The sequence below is a fragment of the Bos mutus genome, chromosome 19 (genome assembly GCF_027580195.1).
Source record: "Bos mutus isolate GX-2022 chromosome 19, NWIPB_WYAK_1.1, whole genome shotgun sequence".
NCBI lineage: Eukaryota > Metazoa > Chordata > Mammalia > Artiodactyla > Bovidae > Bos > Bos mutus.
This window is the reverse complement of record NC_091635.1, coordinates 11,359,510-11,373,848: the sequence shown is the minus strand read 5'-3', so window position 1 is coordinate 11,373,848 and position 14,339 is coordinate 11,359,510. Positions and strand designations below refer to the sequence as shown.

At 47.6% G+C, this 14,339-nt stretch overlaps 2 protein-coding genes across 2 annotated transcripts in view; one reads left to right on the top strand and one right to left on the bottom strand.

Annotated features, from left to right (window-relative positions):
- ITGAE (integrin subunit alpha E) overlaps nt 1-14,339 on the top strand; it is a 62,122-nt gene that overhangs the window by 44,058 nt on the left and 3,725 nt on the right. Inside the window, 9 exon segments of the mRNA XM_070389241.1 lie at nt 2,443-2,575; nt 4,202-4,300; nt 4,987-5,066; nt 5,883-5,960; nt 6,465-6,528; nt 6,613-6,720; nt 10,111-10,167; nt 10,490-10,585; nt 12,309-12,404. Coding sequence (XP_070245342.1) covers nt 2,443-2,575; nt 4,202-4,300; nt 4,987-5,066; nt 5,883-5,960; nt 6,465-6,528; nt 6,613-6,720; nt 10,111-10,167; nt 10,490-10,585; nt 12,309-12,404 — 811 coding nt within the window.
- Nucleotides 7,354-10,052, bottom strand: HASPIN (histone H3 associated protein kinase). The gene has a single exon (XM_005906697.3). The coding sequence runs from the start codon at nt 9,907-9,909 to the stop codon at nt 7,564-7,566; it is 2,346 nt and encodes a 781-aa protein (XP_005906759.2). The 5' UTR covers nt 9,910-10,052; the 3' UTR covers nt 7,354-7,563.

The following is a 14,339-nucleotide window of genomic DNA, read 5'->3' as shown; positions in this document are numbered from 1 at the left end:
CTGAATTCTAAAATGATGCAGATGCCAAGAACTGAACTGGGAAAGCTTTTGGAAGAATGGGTTTGGAAGGCAAGGTGGGGAGGAGAGGTCATGAGCTTGGTAATTTTTTTAAATTAATTTTTATTGGAGTATAGTTTCTATATATTGTGTTAGTTTCTACTGTACAGCAAAGTCACTCAGCTATATATATACACGTATCTCCTCTTTTTTGGATTTCCTTCCCATTTCCCTTGTAATTGTCTTTCGTTTCTGTTATTATGATTTGTTGTTGTTTAGTCGCTAAGTCATGTCTGACTCTTTTGCAACCCCATGGACTGTAGCCCGCCAGGCTCCTCCGTCCATGGGATTTCCCAGGCATGAATACTGGAGTGGGTTGCATGAGCTTGGTTTTGGACATGTGGTGGTCTTAAAATGCTCTTTTCCCCCACACCTAGTGCTGTGTGCGGAACATGGCACTGATGGCCGGTTGGCTGAGTTGGCATCTCTGAAGAAGAGCTCTGTTCTGAGTCCTGAGAAACCTTTTCACAGACATTTGCAGGACTTGTGTTTCAGATGCGGATAGCTTAGCTCTGCCCATCTCAGTCGTGGAGGAGCCAAGTCAAGGCTTTTGAGTGCTTTGGAATCCAGCCTAACAGGAAGACTTGTTTCTAACCGGGAATTCATTACAGCCCCTAAAGCCCAGCCAAGTCCTTGCGGAATAGACTGCGAAACAGCTGGCCCTACATCACCCCCTAGTGTCCACAGCTGGCAGTCTCGCCTTTTTCCCCAAGTATTGAGCCTAATCCTTAGCATCCAAATGCCTCAGTGGTTTGACCTTTTTTGTGGACGTGAATCTCCTGAAGAATCTAAGGTAAACTACAGACACTTGTCTTTAGAAGATCACACTTGCAAACATGAAGCGTTTACATTCAGGGAACTCTGAAACTGTCCCTGGACCTCGAGTTAAGAATCCCTGGTACAAAAAAAAAAAAAAAAAAAAGAATCCCTGGTACCTATTCCAGTGACTCTCAGATCTCTCTGTTGGGCTCTGAGACAGGACACCCAACTGACATTTCAATGTCCCTGCCTTCCTGTCCTCTGAGCGCTTCTCATCATGTGCCGGACTGAACTCATCTGGCCAGTTTCCACCCTCTGGTCTCCCGCTGTGCTCTTTCCATCACAACTAGCCCCACTGGGTCATCCAAGCTGGAAACTCTGAAACAGAAACTCAGGACACATCCTTGACTCTTTTTTTAAAAAGATTTTTTTAGTTTTGGGCCATGCTCATGGCATGTAGGATCTAGTTCCCTGATCAGGGATCGAACCAACACCCTCTACACTGGAAGCATTGAGCCTTAACCACTGAACTGGCAGAGGAGTCCCCAACTCCTGTCTCTTTTGCGCTCTGCTTGTAAGCATGGCCTTATCACCCTCCCCATCGCCACTTCGTTCGTTAGTTCAGTCGCTCAGCCGTGTCCGACTCTTTGCGACCCCATGAACCGCAGCACGCCAGCCCATCGCCACTGCCGCTGTCTTATTTCAGGTCTGTGTTATCTCCCAGACGGATCCCCACACAGGCTCTGTCACTGCCCACTATCCTCCTCTCAGCTGTGATAAAAAACAAAAATGACTCAATAAGACACAGGTCACATTACTCCCCAGAGCAGCACATTCTATTTTAAGACCTCTCAGATGGTTAGGAAGTTTTCTTTGTGTTGTCAATGTGTTTCCCTGTAGGTCTCAATTACTGAGAGTGGTTGTGCACTCCGGGACCCCACGGGGCCTCAGTGTGCTCAGTGTGAAGGGAGCCCTCACCGTCCCCACATCTTCTCTTCTCCATGCTGAACAGACTCACGTCTTAACTCACAGCCTGTAATCTGGAAGGGCTGGGGTGGTTTTGTGGTGGGAAAGCTCAGGCCAAGGCAGGGGTGGAGGCAGCATCTGTCCCCTGCATGGTTTCTCCTGCGTTGGGTGGGGTGTCTGGCCAAAGTCCCCTGTAAATGTACGTGAAATGGATGAATCTGTGTCTCAAAGTACGTTGCCTGGGGTCACAGTGAGTTGGTGGTAGAAAGAGGATTTAGGTCTGATTCTCCCAACTCTCTTTCGGGGCTGTGGGACCTCAGGCAAGTGAGCGAGCCTCCCCTGGCTTCTGTTCCCTTCACTGCAGCACAGAGAGTAACCATACAATTTCACAGAGTTATCACCAGGATTAGCAGAGAGTGTGAAACATTTAACACAGTCCCCAACACATGGTAAACACTAAATAAATGGTCATGTCACACAGCAACTGAGGTGGGGATGGTAGTCCAGGTGCTTGCTTCTGTTGTGGGGAAGAAGATCTAGGCTAAATGTATCCTTTAGGCAATAGTATCTAAGAAGTTAAGAAGGTGCTGTTGCATCGCACTGAGGTTTCCACAGATTAAATAAACTGGTAACATTTATCTCTTTGCCTACCCTGTGCAGGCAGGAATTGGTGGTGGGCCTCACAAAGGAGCTGACCATGAACATTAGCCTGACTAACTCTGGGGAAGATTCCTACATGACCAGCATGGCTGTGAATTTCCCCAGAAACCTGCAGTTTAAGAGGATACAGAAGGTAACTATGAGAGCAGTTGTGGAACCACATGGCTCAGGGCTTTAGGGGCTGTAATGAATTCCCGGTTAGAAACAAGTCTTCCTGTTAGGCTGGATTCCCTTCCTGCATCTCGGCTTGGTTATGGAAGCCTCCTCACTCTGCCTCCGGCCTCATCCTCGTCCATCCAATAAATGATTATTAACTAGACAAATCCCGTCTAATCCAACAATAAGCCAGGGATCCAGTCATATCATTCTCTGCCTTAAACATCAATGGTGTTATTTTGCCACCCAATCACTCCTTCTGCCTGCAGCCTTTCTAACCTAGAGTTCTGAGAGAGAAATAATCTATAATAAATTAGCTTGACTGGAAAGTAAAAGTCTGCTCCGCCTTTCATCAGCCTGGGAGCACAGACTCAAAGCCAGCTGTAAGATACCAGAAAACAGTATTTCTCCCAAGGACACCCAGCAGCTATAAATATTGTAACATTGAGAAATTTTGCTCTCTAAAATCATAGGCAATCAGAAACTTTGCTGTTTGAAGTTATATCTATAATTTTGAAACCGTCTTACTGTTGCCTGGAGAATCTAAACTGTTTTGACAAAGAGAAGCATTCTTATTTTCCATCTGAGACTTGAAACTTCAGATAAAATGTTTCTACACACAGCTTTTCACATTCACCTGAATAGTTTCCAAGAAAGTGGGTCTTTGGGTCCACTTTGCAGCCCAGAATTGATGTTGAGTGGCCCTTTTACACATAGCCCTGGCCTTTTTTTTTTTTAAAGGATTTTCTTTTTTTTCACGTGGACCATTTTTAAAGTCTTTATGGAATTTGTTACATTGCTTCTGTTTTATGTTTTGGTTGTGTGGCTGCAAGGGATGTGGGATCTTGGCTCCCTGACCACGGATCAAACCTGCACCCCCTGCATTGGAAGGCGAAGTCTTAACCACGGACCATGAGGGAAGTCCCATCCCTGTTTTATTTTGAGCCTGTAAAACACTGCTTTGTTTATATTTCCCCAAACTCTTTCCCCAGAATCCTTTAATAACTATCTTTTCCTTTGTTTGGTGAGATACACCACAGTGCAGTTTTCCTCACTCTAATGAGTCAACAAACCTGGCTCTGTCTTATTATGGGTATGTCCCTGGTGGTCTGAGGCTGTTTGAGCTAGGACAGCACCCGTTACATGCCACGATCTCCTAAGCACCTAGAATGGAACTAGACCCACCATCCTTGGGAGAATTAAGAAAACAGTGGCCACTCGGTCATTTTCCATATCCAGTGGTCCAGATGAGGAACCATGTCTGAAAAAGGCTGCGTGGCAATGCAGGGGGCCTTCCATTGGTCCAAGGTGCAGTTCAAATGCCTCCCTCCCCAGGAAGACTGATTCCTCCTGGTTGGACCTCATCTTTCTTCACTGCTTGTTTCTGTGCCGCTCTCACAGAACCCCTCCTGAGGCCTTGTGTTTAAATTCTTCAACCATCTAGTACTGAGCCGTCTGCCCAACTTGTGAAGGAGACGAGGACAAAGACAGGTTTATTTGCATCTCCAGCTCCTGGCAGGGTGTCTGGCATGTTGTTGTGAGGAAACTGAACCTTTTCTTTTTTTTTTTTGCCTTTTCAAAACCATATCTTTTGTGTTAACAGCCTCCTTCTCCAGACATTCAGTGCGGTGACCCTAAGCCGATTGCTTCTGTCCTGGTCATGAAGTGCAAGATCGGTCACCCCATCCTCAAGAGGTCATCCGTGAGTTTGTTTTTTTTTTCCTATTTATTTGGCTGCTCTGGGTCTTAGTTGTGGCATGCAGGATCTTTTAGTTGCGGCACGTGTGATCTAGTTCCGACCAGGGATGGAATCCCGGCCCCCTGTGTTGGGAGCTCAGCGTCTTAGCCACTGGACCACCAGGGAAGTCCTGTGAGTCCGTTTTGATTAGCTGACTCTTCTCACTACCCTAGGGTTAGTGTTTTCTACTTCCCAGGCTCATTAGAATCTCCCAGTTGCAGTTTCCACACTTTCCTTGACTATACCGTCATCTGTAACAGAGCGTAAAGCTGCCCAGTGTGCTCTGGAAGTAGGGAGCGGTGGAGGTGAGGGTACAGTCACAGAGACAAGGTTGGCTCACCCCTGTACAGCAGAGCGAAGCTGGGGGTGGTCTGGAAGGCTATTAGCCTTGAGGGGAGTCCTTGACCTGCCACTGATGATCTCTGTGCTGCGGGAGACCTCTCGAGCAGCTTCCTTGGCTGTAAAAGGGGAATAATGCTGTCTGCCCTGCTCACCGCATCGTGACACTGTATTACGTGGAATAATGGGACCTCGAAGCATCCTATGCTACAGAAGCATGGAGTACTGAATTACGTTTTCCAGGTCTGTTTAGTTAGTAGGATTGTGAGTGGTATAAACGGGAATCAATCCACCTTTTTTTGTTTAACTAGGCAAACTTTTCGTTGGTTTGGCAGCTGGAGGAGAGTGCCTTTCCAAACAGGACAGCCAACATCACTGTGATGGTCACCAAGTAAGTCATGCCTGGGTCAAGGGAGCCTGGGCTGTGGTCCTGCAAAAAAGCTCCCTCCCACGCGTGTGCATCAGAGCTATGACTCCTCACTGCCCCAGAAGGGAAGCCTCAGGGAGCCCCAGGAAGGCACCTGTGTCCCTGCAGTGACCTGGGTTTCCCTTGTTATCAGAGATATTTAAAATGTTCCTTTATTGACAAAGTAAAACTATGGTATAGTCTGGTAGACTGAGTTTTGCACTGGAGAGCTCATTTTGGTTCCTCTAACCTCAGAGATGCATCTAACCTCTATGTTTGGGGTAGGGTGGGGTACACTGTCGGTAAAGTTCTCAAACAGGGGTGATTCTGCTCCCAGTGGCAACGCCTGAAGACATTTTTGATTGGCATGACTTTGGTGGGGGTGTTATTGACATCTAGCGGGTAGAGACCTGGGATGTTAACATCCTACAATATATAAGACAGCCACTCATGAAGACTTTCCTGGCCCTAAATGTCAATATTGTCAAGGCTGAGGAACTCTTGTCTTTTTTGCCACACCGTGCAACACGCAGGATTCTAGTTCCCTGACCAGGAAGTGAACCCGTGCCCCCTGCATTGGGAGCGTGGAGTCTTAACCACTGGACTGGCAGAGAAGTCCTGGAGAAACCCTTTTAAAATCAGTGTTTCTCCAAGTCTGGTCTTCCAGTGCAGAGTCTTCTGCACTCTGTTTATCTCCAAGAGTCTTTTCTATCTGACCCCCAGTGATCCTGGGAAGCCAAGGTAAGAAGCAGCCATGTGTACAAAGCAGGGGTGCTATAAATTGACACTCTTATTTTCTAGTTCCAATGAAAGAAGGTCTTTGGTCAATAAAACTCACAGCCTTCAAATCAAACACGCCTTCATTGCGGTTCTTCCCAAGTAAGTACTTCCGGGGGGCCCCATACCTGCGGGACAGCTTCAGGGGTGGGTCTAGTGGTCAGGGTGGATGTGGGCATTGCCTTTCCCTGAGAGGAGGCTGCTTAGAATTCAGGCTCCCACTGATCTCTAGGGCATTAACTGTTAGGTCCTAGAAACCCTGTGGCTGTAATCAAAGGAGGAACAGTACCAACAGGTTTTGATACCAAAGGGAACTGATGGGATGCTAAGGAGGGAAGAGAGGACTTAAGGGATTAGGAAGAAAGGAAGAGAAAAAGTAAGGCCACCCTGAGGAATGATAATCGGATACAGAACCAGCCTGAAGGGACTGAATTCAAATATTCTAACCTGATCCCAACTGCCCCACCACTGCTCAACATTTTGCTATTCAACTTTGATCTCTCTTAAGAATTAAGGATCCTCTTAGTGTGTCCAATTGATAGCACTGAGGTTTATTTAAAATGAGAAAGGGGCCCTGAGGCCTAACCCATGTCCTCTCAACTGCAGACCCTCAGTGATGTACATGAACACAAGCCAGGGGTCTTCCCACCACAAAGAGTTCCTCTTCAACGTAAGTGCTCTACTTATCATCGCAAAGCCAACAGGTGGCAAAACAACACCAGCCGTGACTTTCCGCTTGGATTTTATCTTGTAGATACATGGGGAGAACCTCTTTGGAGCTGAGTTCCAGCTGCAAATTTGTGTTCCAGTTAAATTACAAGGTTTCCAGTTCCTAACAGTGACGAACCTGACCAAGATTCAGGTACATAGAGGCAGTTCTGTATCACGATCACATCTCTTTCCAGAGTGGCTATGGATTCTCAAAGGTATAAAAACTAGAACTCTAGAAAAAGGAGTAGAAAAAAGATGAGTTAACCTGGGAACGCATTTTAGGAGTAAATTACCCAAGTCATATTCGTAAGGAATATTAACTACTCAGCCCAAACTGACATTTCGATTTTTCTTCCCTTGATGAAAAAAGTAAGCAAAATTCAACCTTTTTAGTAGCCATGGAGACATTTATTTTCCCTTTGAAAATCATGGATAAATTCTGCTTCTCTGTGATTGGCAAATGAGATTGATAAACATGTGGCACTTCTTCCTATAAATTGTCTACCTTCTGCTTTTCCTGTCTCCCAGTCTGTACGCCTGGGACTCTGCTGTGGTACAGCCTCTTTGCTCTTAGTTGACTCATCTGTAGTGTGGTTCCCAAAGCCAGCCTTATGACACCTACAGGAACAGGCTCTTAGCAGTGTGACAGCTGAGGCCTTGGGTGTTCCTGATTTTCTTCTTTTCTGTTCAGGCTACATAAAATGTTGAGGTTCAAAAAGGAAACTGTGGAAAGGAATTTACAAAATGAAGTCTGCTGACAGAAAAAGGGCTTTTCAGTTGTAAATGGTGTTCTCACATATAGTTTATTTTCAAAGAATATTTGTTAAGTTTAAACATGTCAGTTTCCACTTGGAAACAAAATTCTTGTTTGAACAGCTGATTGGAAACTTGTAAGAGCAGGAATCCCACGCTGCTGTGGGGACAGAGGTTAAAAACAGCATCAGGGGCTTCCAGTTCCACGCCCTCTCCTTTGGGGGTGGTCAGTACCCCCGGCTTACTTAAACAGACTGTGCTGGCAGAGCAGGTCCGTGGCAGAGCTGAAGTTCAGCATAGTCTGATAGAAATGCTGGATCTGTTTCTTCATTCGCTTCAAGGCGGGGGTGTTATGTTTGGACTTGAAGGTCATCTGATTCAGGATCTTATCTGTGAGGTAATGTAGCCAGAGCACGTTGTTATATGGGTGATATTCACCCCAGCAGTTGTTGTTTTCTTTCCTCATCAGCCTGTAGATCTCAAACTGGTAGTCGCCTTGTCCCATAAACAGGTCCTCGTCCCTGGAGATGTCACAGAAAACCACAATCCCATCCCGCTCCAAGCGGGACAGGGTGTAGTCAATGATGTTGACTTGCAGCCCTCGGGTGGGGATGGAGCTCGTCTTTCCATTGAGGGTGTAGTGGAGCTCTTTGAGGCTGGTCTTCTTTAAGAGCACGTTCCCCCAGTGCAAGTCTCGGTGCTCAAAGTGCAGTGAGGCCTCAGCCACGGCAAGGGAGGCGGTGATCTGGTGCAGAATGCTCTTGGCAGTGGCAATGGAGGACAGCTTCTTTCTCATCTGCTCTAGGTCGATCCCTCCAAACTCAAATTCCAGCACGATGAAGAGCTGGTCTTCCCCGAAAAAGTCAGGCCGGTCGTTTGCAGACCCTTTGGTTGAGTGATAGTGATCCCAGGCTTGGAGGAGCAAGGGAGGGTAAGATCCTTGAACGCAGTGTACCGAGTTCAGCCCAATGAAGCCTTCTGTGCGGTTGCATGCCTCATCAGACAAGAGGCTCAGCTCTTTGGAGATGATGATTTCTGGCAGGATTTCCTCAAAAGTTTTCTGGTGAGCTCCATTGACTAAGTCCTGTCCTTCGATAGCAATGATTTTTAGGGCTACAGGTGTGTGGTTAGTAACTGTTTGAAACACTTCGCCAAACACCCCTTCTCCAATCTTCTCACAGCATTCCAGTTTTCCTTCGGAGAGGTAGTCGCTGAAGGGGATGGGGCCCACCTGATTGCATTCCCCATAAAGCTTTTCTGCATCAGATGTCCTTTTGTCTGTGACCTGCTGTGTCTTTAAGGGGGTTAGCAAATACATAGAGGAGGAGTGCCAGGGGGACAGAGCACAGCTTGTTCTGTTCTGAACAGGGTGGTGTGAATATTCTGACATGAGGGACTCAGACAGAGAACCGGCCAAGGTGTCACAGCTGCATACTTCAGACACAGCTGTCACGATCTTCTTCTTGTGGAAACTGAAGGAGGCTCTGGTTTTGGTCCAAGAGCAGGCATTCTGTAAACAAGTCAGGTCCTGGGTGACGCATGAACCATCTTCCATCTTTTGGCCTTTTGTAACCTGGCAGTGATGGAGGAGGGAGGTTTCTGCTGTCCCTTGATGCTTCCTTTTTCGGCTTAGCCTGGTTCTCTCAGGCCCGTTGCTTTTCCCAGATGCGATTCCGCCCTTGCACCCACGGGCCTCCTCGTATTCTATCTGGACAGACTCTTGAGACTCAATCTCTCGACAAGAGTCCTGGTCTGTGGTCCTCTTCTTACCCCTGCCTGATAAACCTGGGCTCTCCAGCCTCCTCCCCACCAGTTCCCTGTCATGGCAGAACTCCTGCAAATTCTTCCCATCTGTCCCAAGCTCGGAATCCTCAGGATTTCCTGGGTCCAAAAAGCTAAAGAGAGCTGACCTGAGGCTGGCCTGGGCTTGGTGGGCCAACCTGGTGAACCTGCCTCCTCCTGTCGCTGCGTCCTGGGAACAGGGGAGGGGTGCCTGGTCCAGGGAGGCTTCTGGGAGGTGGAAGTTGCTCGGAGCTTCTGAGGCTGCATCCAGAAAGGTGGAAGGATCGGTACAGATGCTGTCTTCTGGCGCAGGGAACCCGGGGCCGGGAGAGGCCAGAGAGCTGAACAGGGAGGCACTGGTGCCCAGCTCGCCGCCGTCCCTGGGCTGGCCGCACACACGGAGGTCCGGGCTCAGGGAGCCCGGGTTGCCGTTGGGAAAGGACGGCGGTTCTAGAGCGCCGCAGGGGGTGCTGCACTTCTGCGGGCACCGCGATCGCAGCCTCAGGCGTCTCGGGGTCGCGATCTGACTCGGCCGGCCCTTGGCGAGTCGGGCGCCAGCGCGCCTCCGCCGCTGACCCACCGGGCTGCCGGGGAAGTCGGGGTCGTCAGGATCGTCGGAGACGACAGACTGCGAGGGGCCGCCACTGCTGGTGTCACTGCTACTGCTGCTGAAGAAACGCTTCCGGTCCTGCGGCGGGAACCACTGTACGGCTGCCAGGCCCGGCCGCCTCCGCGGCCTCCCGCCGCCGGCTGCCCCGTACGTTCGGAAGAGCCCACTCGCGGGTAGCGGGAGTGACGCCGCCATGGCCTGCACCCGCCAGGCAGTTCAAATGCTAACACCGCGAGACTTCCTCGAGACGCGGAGGCGCCTGCCCGCCGGGTCCTAGCGCCCGGCCGTCCGCGCAATCATGACGGATCTCGCGAGAAGTGGGAGGGGGCGGGTAACTATGGCGGTTTGGCTTTTTCATTGTGTTGCGGGGATGGACTGAGATGGTTGTCGTTTCAGGCCCACACCGTGTGCACTCAGGCTCTCGAGCGCGTTTGTGGGAGCGACCTGGTTCAGGTGAGCGCAGTCATCCCAAAGACCGGAGAGAGGGGGTCGTGGGGGAGGGAGGACGGCCTGAAGCGGGTGCCCTGAGACGCCGGGATTGTACTTTGCCGAGACTTCCCCTGAAAGCACAGGCCGAACGTTCCTGAGGCGCCCCTTAGTCTCTTCACCGGCTCACGTTTGCCAGGGTTGCGGCTTTGCTGGAACCAAATGAGGGCAGAAACTGCTCACACCCTTTATTCCTCGACCTTGAGGTTGTCTGTGTGCTAAGTGTTAAAATTCCCAGCTTTTCCACCCCATAAACAGATCGTGCTAATTAACACCCATCCTCTTTCAGCTTGTGGAAGAATGGCATTCAGTAAGCTGTAAGGTCACCTCGGATAAAGAAAATGTAACCGTGGCTGCAGAGCTCTCCTTGAATCAGCTAAAGCAGGTACTTAGGATTTGATTAATCCACGTTTCTCGGGCATCTTCCCTGGAAACGATAATATTAATAGCATCTCCAAATATAAAGTGTCCAAAACAGGTCTGTTGATCCACCTTCTGCTCCAGCCTGTTGCTTCCCCACTCTCTCAGGGTAACTAACTAGGGTAACTTACGAGTTACTTGCGTGCTCAGGGGTGTCCGACTCTGCGTTCCGGCGGACTGCAGCCCACCAGGCTCCTCTGTCCATGGGATTATCCTGACAAGAATACTGGAGTGGGTTGCCATTTCCTCCTCCAGGGGATCTTCACGAACCAGGGATGGAACCCGCGTCTGCTGCTGCTCCAGCATTGGCAGGCGGATTCTTTACCTCTGAGCCATCTGGGATGCCCTTACACTGCTGACTTACTAGGAATTCTAGGAATTCCTTGTGGTGACTCCTTTTCCTTAAAAAATTTTTTTAAAAAAAATATTTATTTACTTATTTGGCTGCACCAGGTCTTAATTGTGGCTTGCAGGATCTAGTTCCCTGACCAGGGATCCAACCCATGTTCCCTGCATTGGGAGCTCTGAGTCTTAGCCACTGGACCACCAGGGAAGTCCGAACTCCTTTTTCTTACATCCCCTTATCTGTTCCAGCAGCAAACTCTGTCATTCTGTCCCATCCCCACCCCCAGATATATTCTAAATCCATTCACTTCTGTCTGTCTCCACTGTTGTTCAGGTCACCACCTCTTGCTGGATTCACTGCGGTAGCCGCCTCCCTGCTTTTCTTGCCTGTGCTTTTGCCGTGTCCTTCACAGACATTCTTCATGGAGCAGCTATTTTTTAAAAGCAAACACTATGCCACTTATCGGCTTTAAAAAAAAAAAAACTGTATACACTTAGACTAAAATTTGTCTTTTTCAGTGGTGTCCCAGGCATCCTATGATCTGGTCTCCACTTACTCCTCCATCTCCTAATACTTTCGTCTTCCCTGCTTCTTAGACTCCAGCTTGCTGCTATTGTTCTAGCCACTGGACCTTTGTACTTGCTGCTCCTTCTGCATGAGACAGCTTTTCTCCTAGATCTTCATGTGTGTGCTTTTTTCTTATATTTAATTCACATATTACCTTCTTAGCTAGACTTTGCCTGATCACTCATTCAAAAGTAGGAACTAAAGTCAAGTTTAACATCTTGTGATGATCCAGGTGAGAATGATGGGATCTGAGCTGAAGAAGTAGCAGTGAGAATGGCGGAAAAGGGACAGGTGTTAAGAGAGACTGAAAAAAAAAAAGAATCATCAAGAACTGACTTGGGGATGGGAGTGTGGTGTGGGGTAAAGGATAAGGGAAAGAAGTTGAGTTTTAACTAGGTTTCTGGCTTGGGAAACTTAGTGGTTGCTGAGGCCATTCATTAGACTTGAGGAATACTGGAGAAGGAACACATTTAAAGGGAAAGATGAGAAGCGGGGGGGGCGGTTTCCTTGGCAGTCCAGTGGTTAAGACTTTGCCCTCCAGTGCAGGGGGTATAGGTTCGATCCCTGGTCGGGGAACTAAGATCCCACATGCCTTGACCAAAAAACAGAAACGTAAGGAATGATGCTGTCCAGGAATTGTAAGTCCATTTTTTTTAGAAGTCTATTTTAAATCAACTATACTCCAATTAAAAAAAAAAGTTAACTCCAAAAAAAAAAAAATGTAGTAGGTCCATGTCTAAAATATGTTTCATTTTTTTTCTTCCCCATCTTATAGTTACTAAGAGATGTGACTGAGCTGCAGATCCTTGGTGAAATATCTTTCAACAAATCTCTGTATGAGGGGCTCAACACAGAGAACCACAGAACTAAGGTAATCCCTGGCTGTTTTCTATTTTCTGGGTGTTGTCCTGGGAAGCCTGTGCCTGGCTTTAGCGCCCTTGTACAAATAGGCACTTGCTATTGCCCTCTTCCTGTTTCAGTCTTATTACCTCTGCTCTTGACTCTGCAACCAGCTGTCTCCATGACCTTGAGTTACTCAGGTTCTGCCTAAGTTTTTCTGTCTCTGAAATGAGGCAACTGAATAAGAGGCCTAAGCAGAGGAAGTCTCAGTTGTTATAACTAGGCTGGAATCAACACCTAACTATATATACTTTGATTTGAAATTTTTTTTTTATTTCCTAGTTGAGAATTTTTTTTTCTTAATATGTATTAACTCGCTTGCTAGTATGTGATACCAGTGTTTAGTTACAGTGTCCCGTGGTTACAATACTCATGAGTGCACAATTCTCTTATGTCTTGTCTTTTTTTTTTTTCTCTTATAAGTCTTAAACTAAGTCCTGGAACCCTTGGATTCGTTTTGCAGAGGTTTTACATGTGACTGCAAGTCAGACTGACCTTTGACCTTTGTGATCTGTGGGCTGAAGACTGTGTGTGCCCCTGCGGGGCTGTCGTTCTTGTTGACACTTGCCCTAGGCAGCTGCTAGTGCCAGAAATGGTCCATCTGTGAGCTCTTTAGTGAAGCCTGAGTGTCAAGAGGGTGAGAGTGGATTGCTCAACATTAGCTCCTCTGCTTTCCTCCCTGGAGGAGGGGAAAGGCACAGTTCTCTAGACATGTCAGAAATAACATTTGTTTATTTTTGAGTGTGTCTGATACAGAAAATGATGTGGAAGAAAGAGAAGTGTTCCCATTATATCATTGCACAGATTAAAAAAAAAAAAAGAAAATCCAAGTCTTATGCAAAGATCCCAAATGAAAAATAGTGATTCCTTCACTCCCTGTCTCCCACACCCTGGATTCCCTCCTCCCCAAAAGAGTTCCTATTAACAGTGTCTTATATGCACATTCTTAAGTCATTTATTTATGTATAAATGTTCCCCCTTTACTTACTGGTGCTTTTATTGTAGAGTCTCCATGATGATTTTCCTTTTTTGAAATTCAGTACCCGAAGCTAAGTTTTAAGTGCATTTCAGCTGCAAAAAAACCAAACTAATGTGCCTTAAAGGCCTCTTGTGTTTATCTGGGGGTGGAGGCAGACCGGTGTCAGTGGCCGGGCTCCTTCAAATCTTGAGCTTTCCTGACTATGTGCTGGCGATGCCTTCCCTTGTGCCTGGCCTAAAGTCGCCACCTCTCCCAGCAGTACATTTTCACATGGCAGAATACAGAATAGGAAGCCAAGAGGTCAGTAGTAAAAGGAGTTTTTCTTCCCGTGACTTCCTTTTCTTTCTTTTTCTTGTTTTTCGGGCCACACGGCACATGGCACATGGGCTTTTCGTTCCCCCACCAGGGATTGAACCCGTGCCTGGTTCAGACTCTCTCTCTCACACACACACAACCAGAAGGTCAGTCTCCTGGCGGACTGCTAGATAAGAGACCAGAATAGTTTGTATGAAGTATTTTGGTCATCAGATCACTTTCCTGTCCTCTGGTTTACTCCTCCCCTCACCCCACCTCCAGTTTTTGTTCTCTTTGTTTTTTGAAGATTCTGTTGCTCTACCTAGCTCAGAGATTCTTTGCTCAGCCATGTCCAGTCTACTGATGTGTACATCGAAGGCATTCTTTGTTCCCATCACAGCAGCTGTTCATCTCTAGTATTTCTTTCTGGTTCTTTCTTAGGGTCTCTGTCTCTCTGCTTACATTGCCCGTCTGCTGTTTGTTCTTGTGTGCTGTCTGTTCTATCCTTTGGAGCCCTTAGCATATTCATCGTGGTGATTTTAAATTGCCAGTCTGATAATTCCGACATTCTTGCCGTATCTGGTTCTGGTGCTTACTCTCTCTTTTTAAATTTTGTTTTTTTGCCTTTTGGTA

Coding starts and splice junctions, on each gene's coding strand:
- HASPIN (XM_005906697.3), bottom strand. CDS start 9,909: ATGGCGGCGTCACTCCCGCTACCCGCGAGTGGGCTCTTCCGAACGTAC.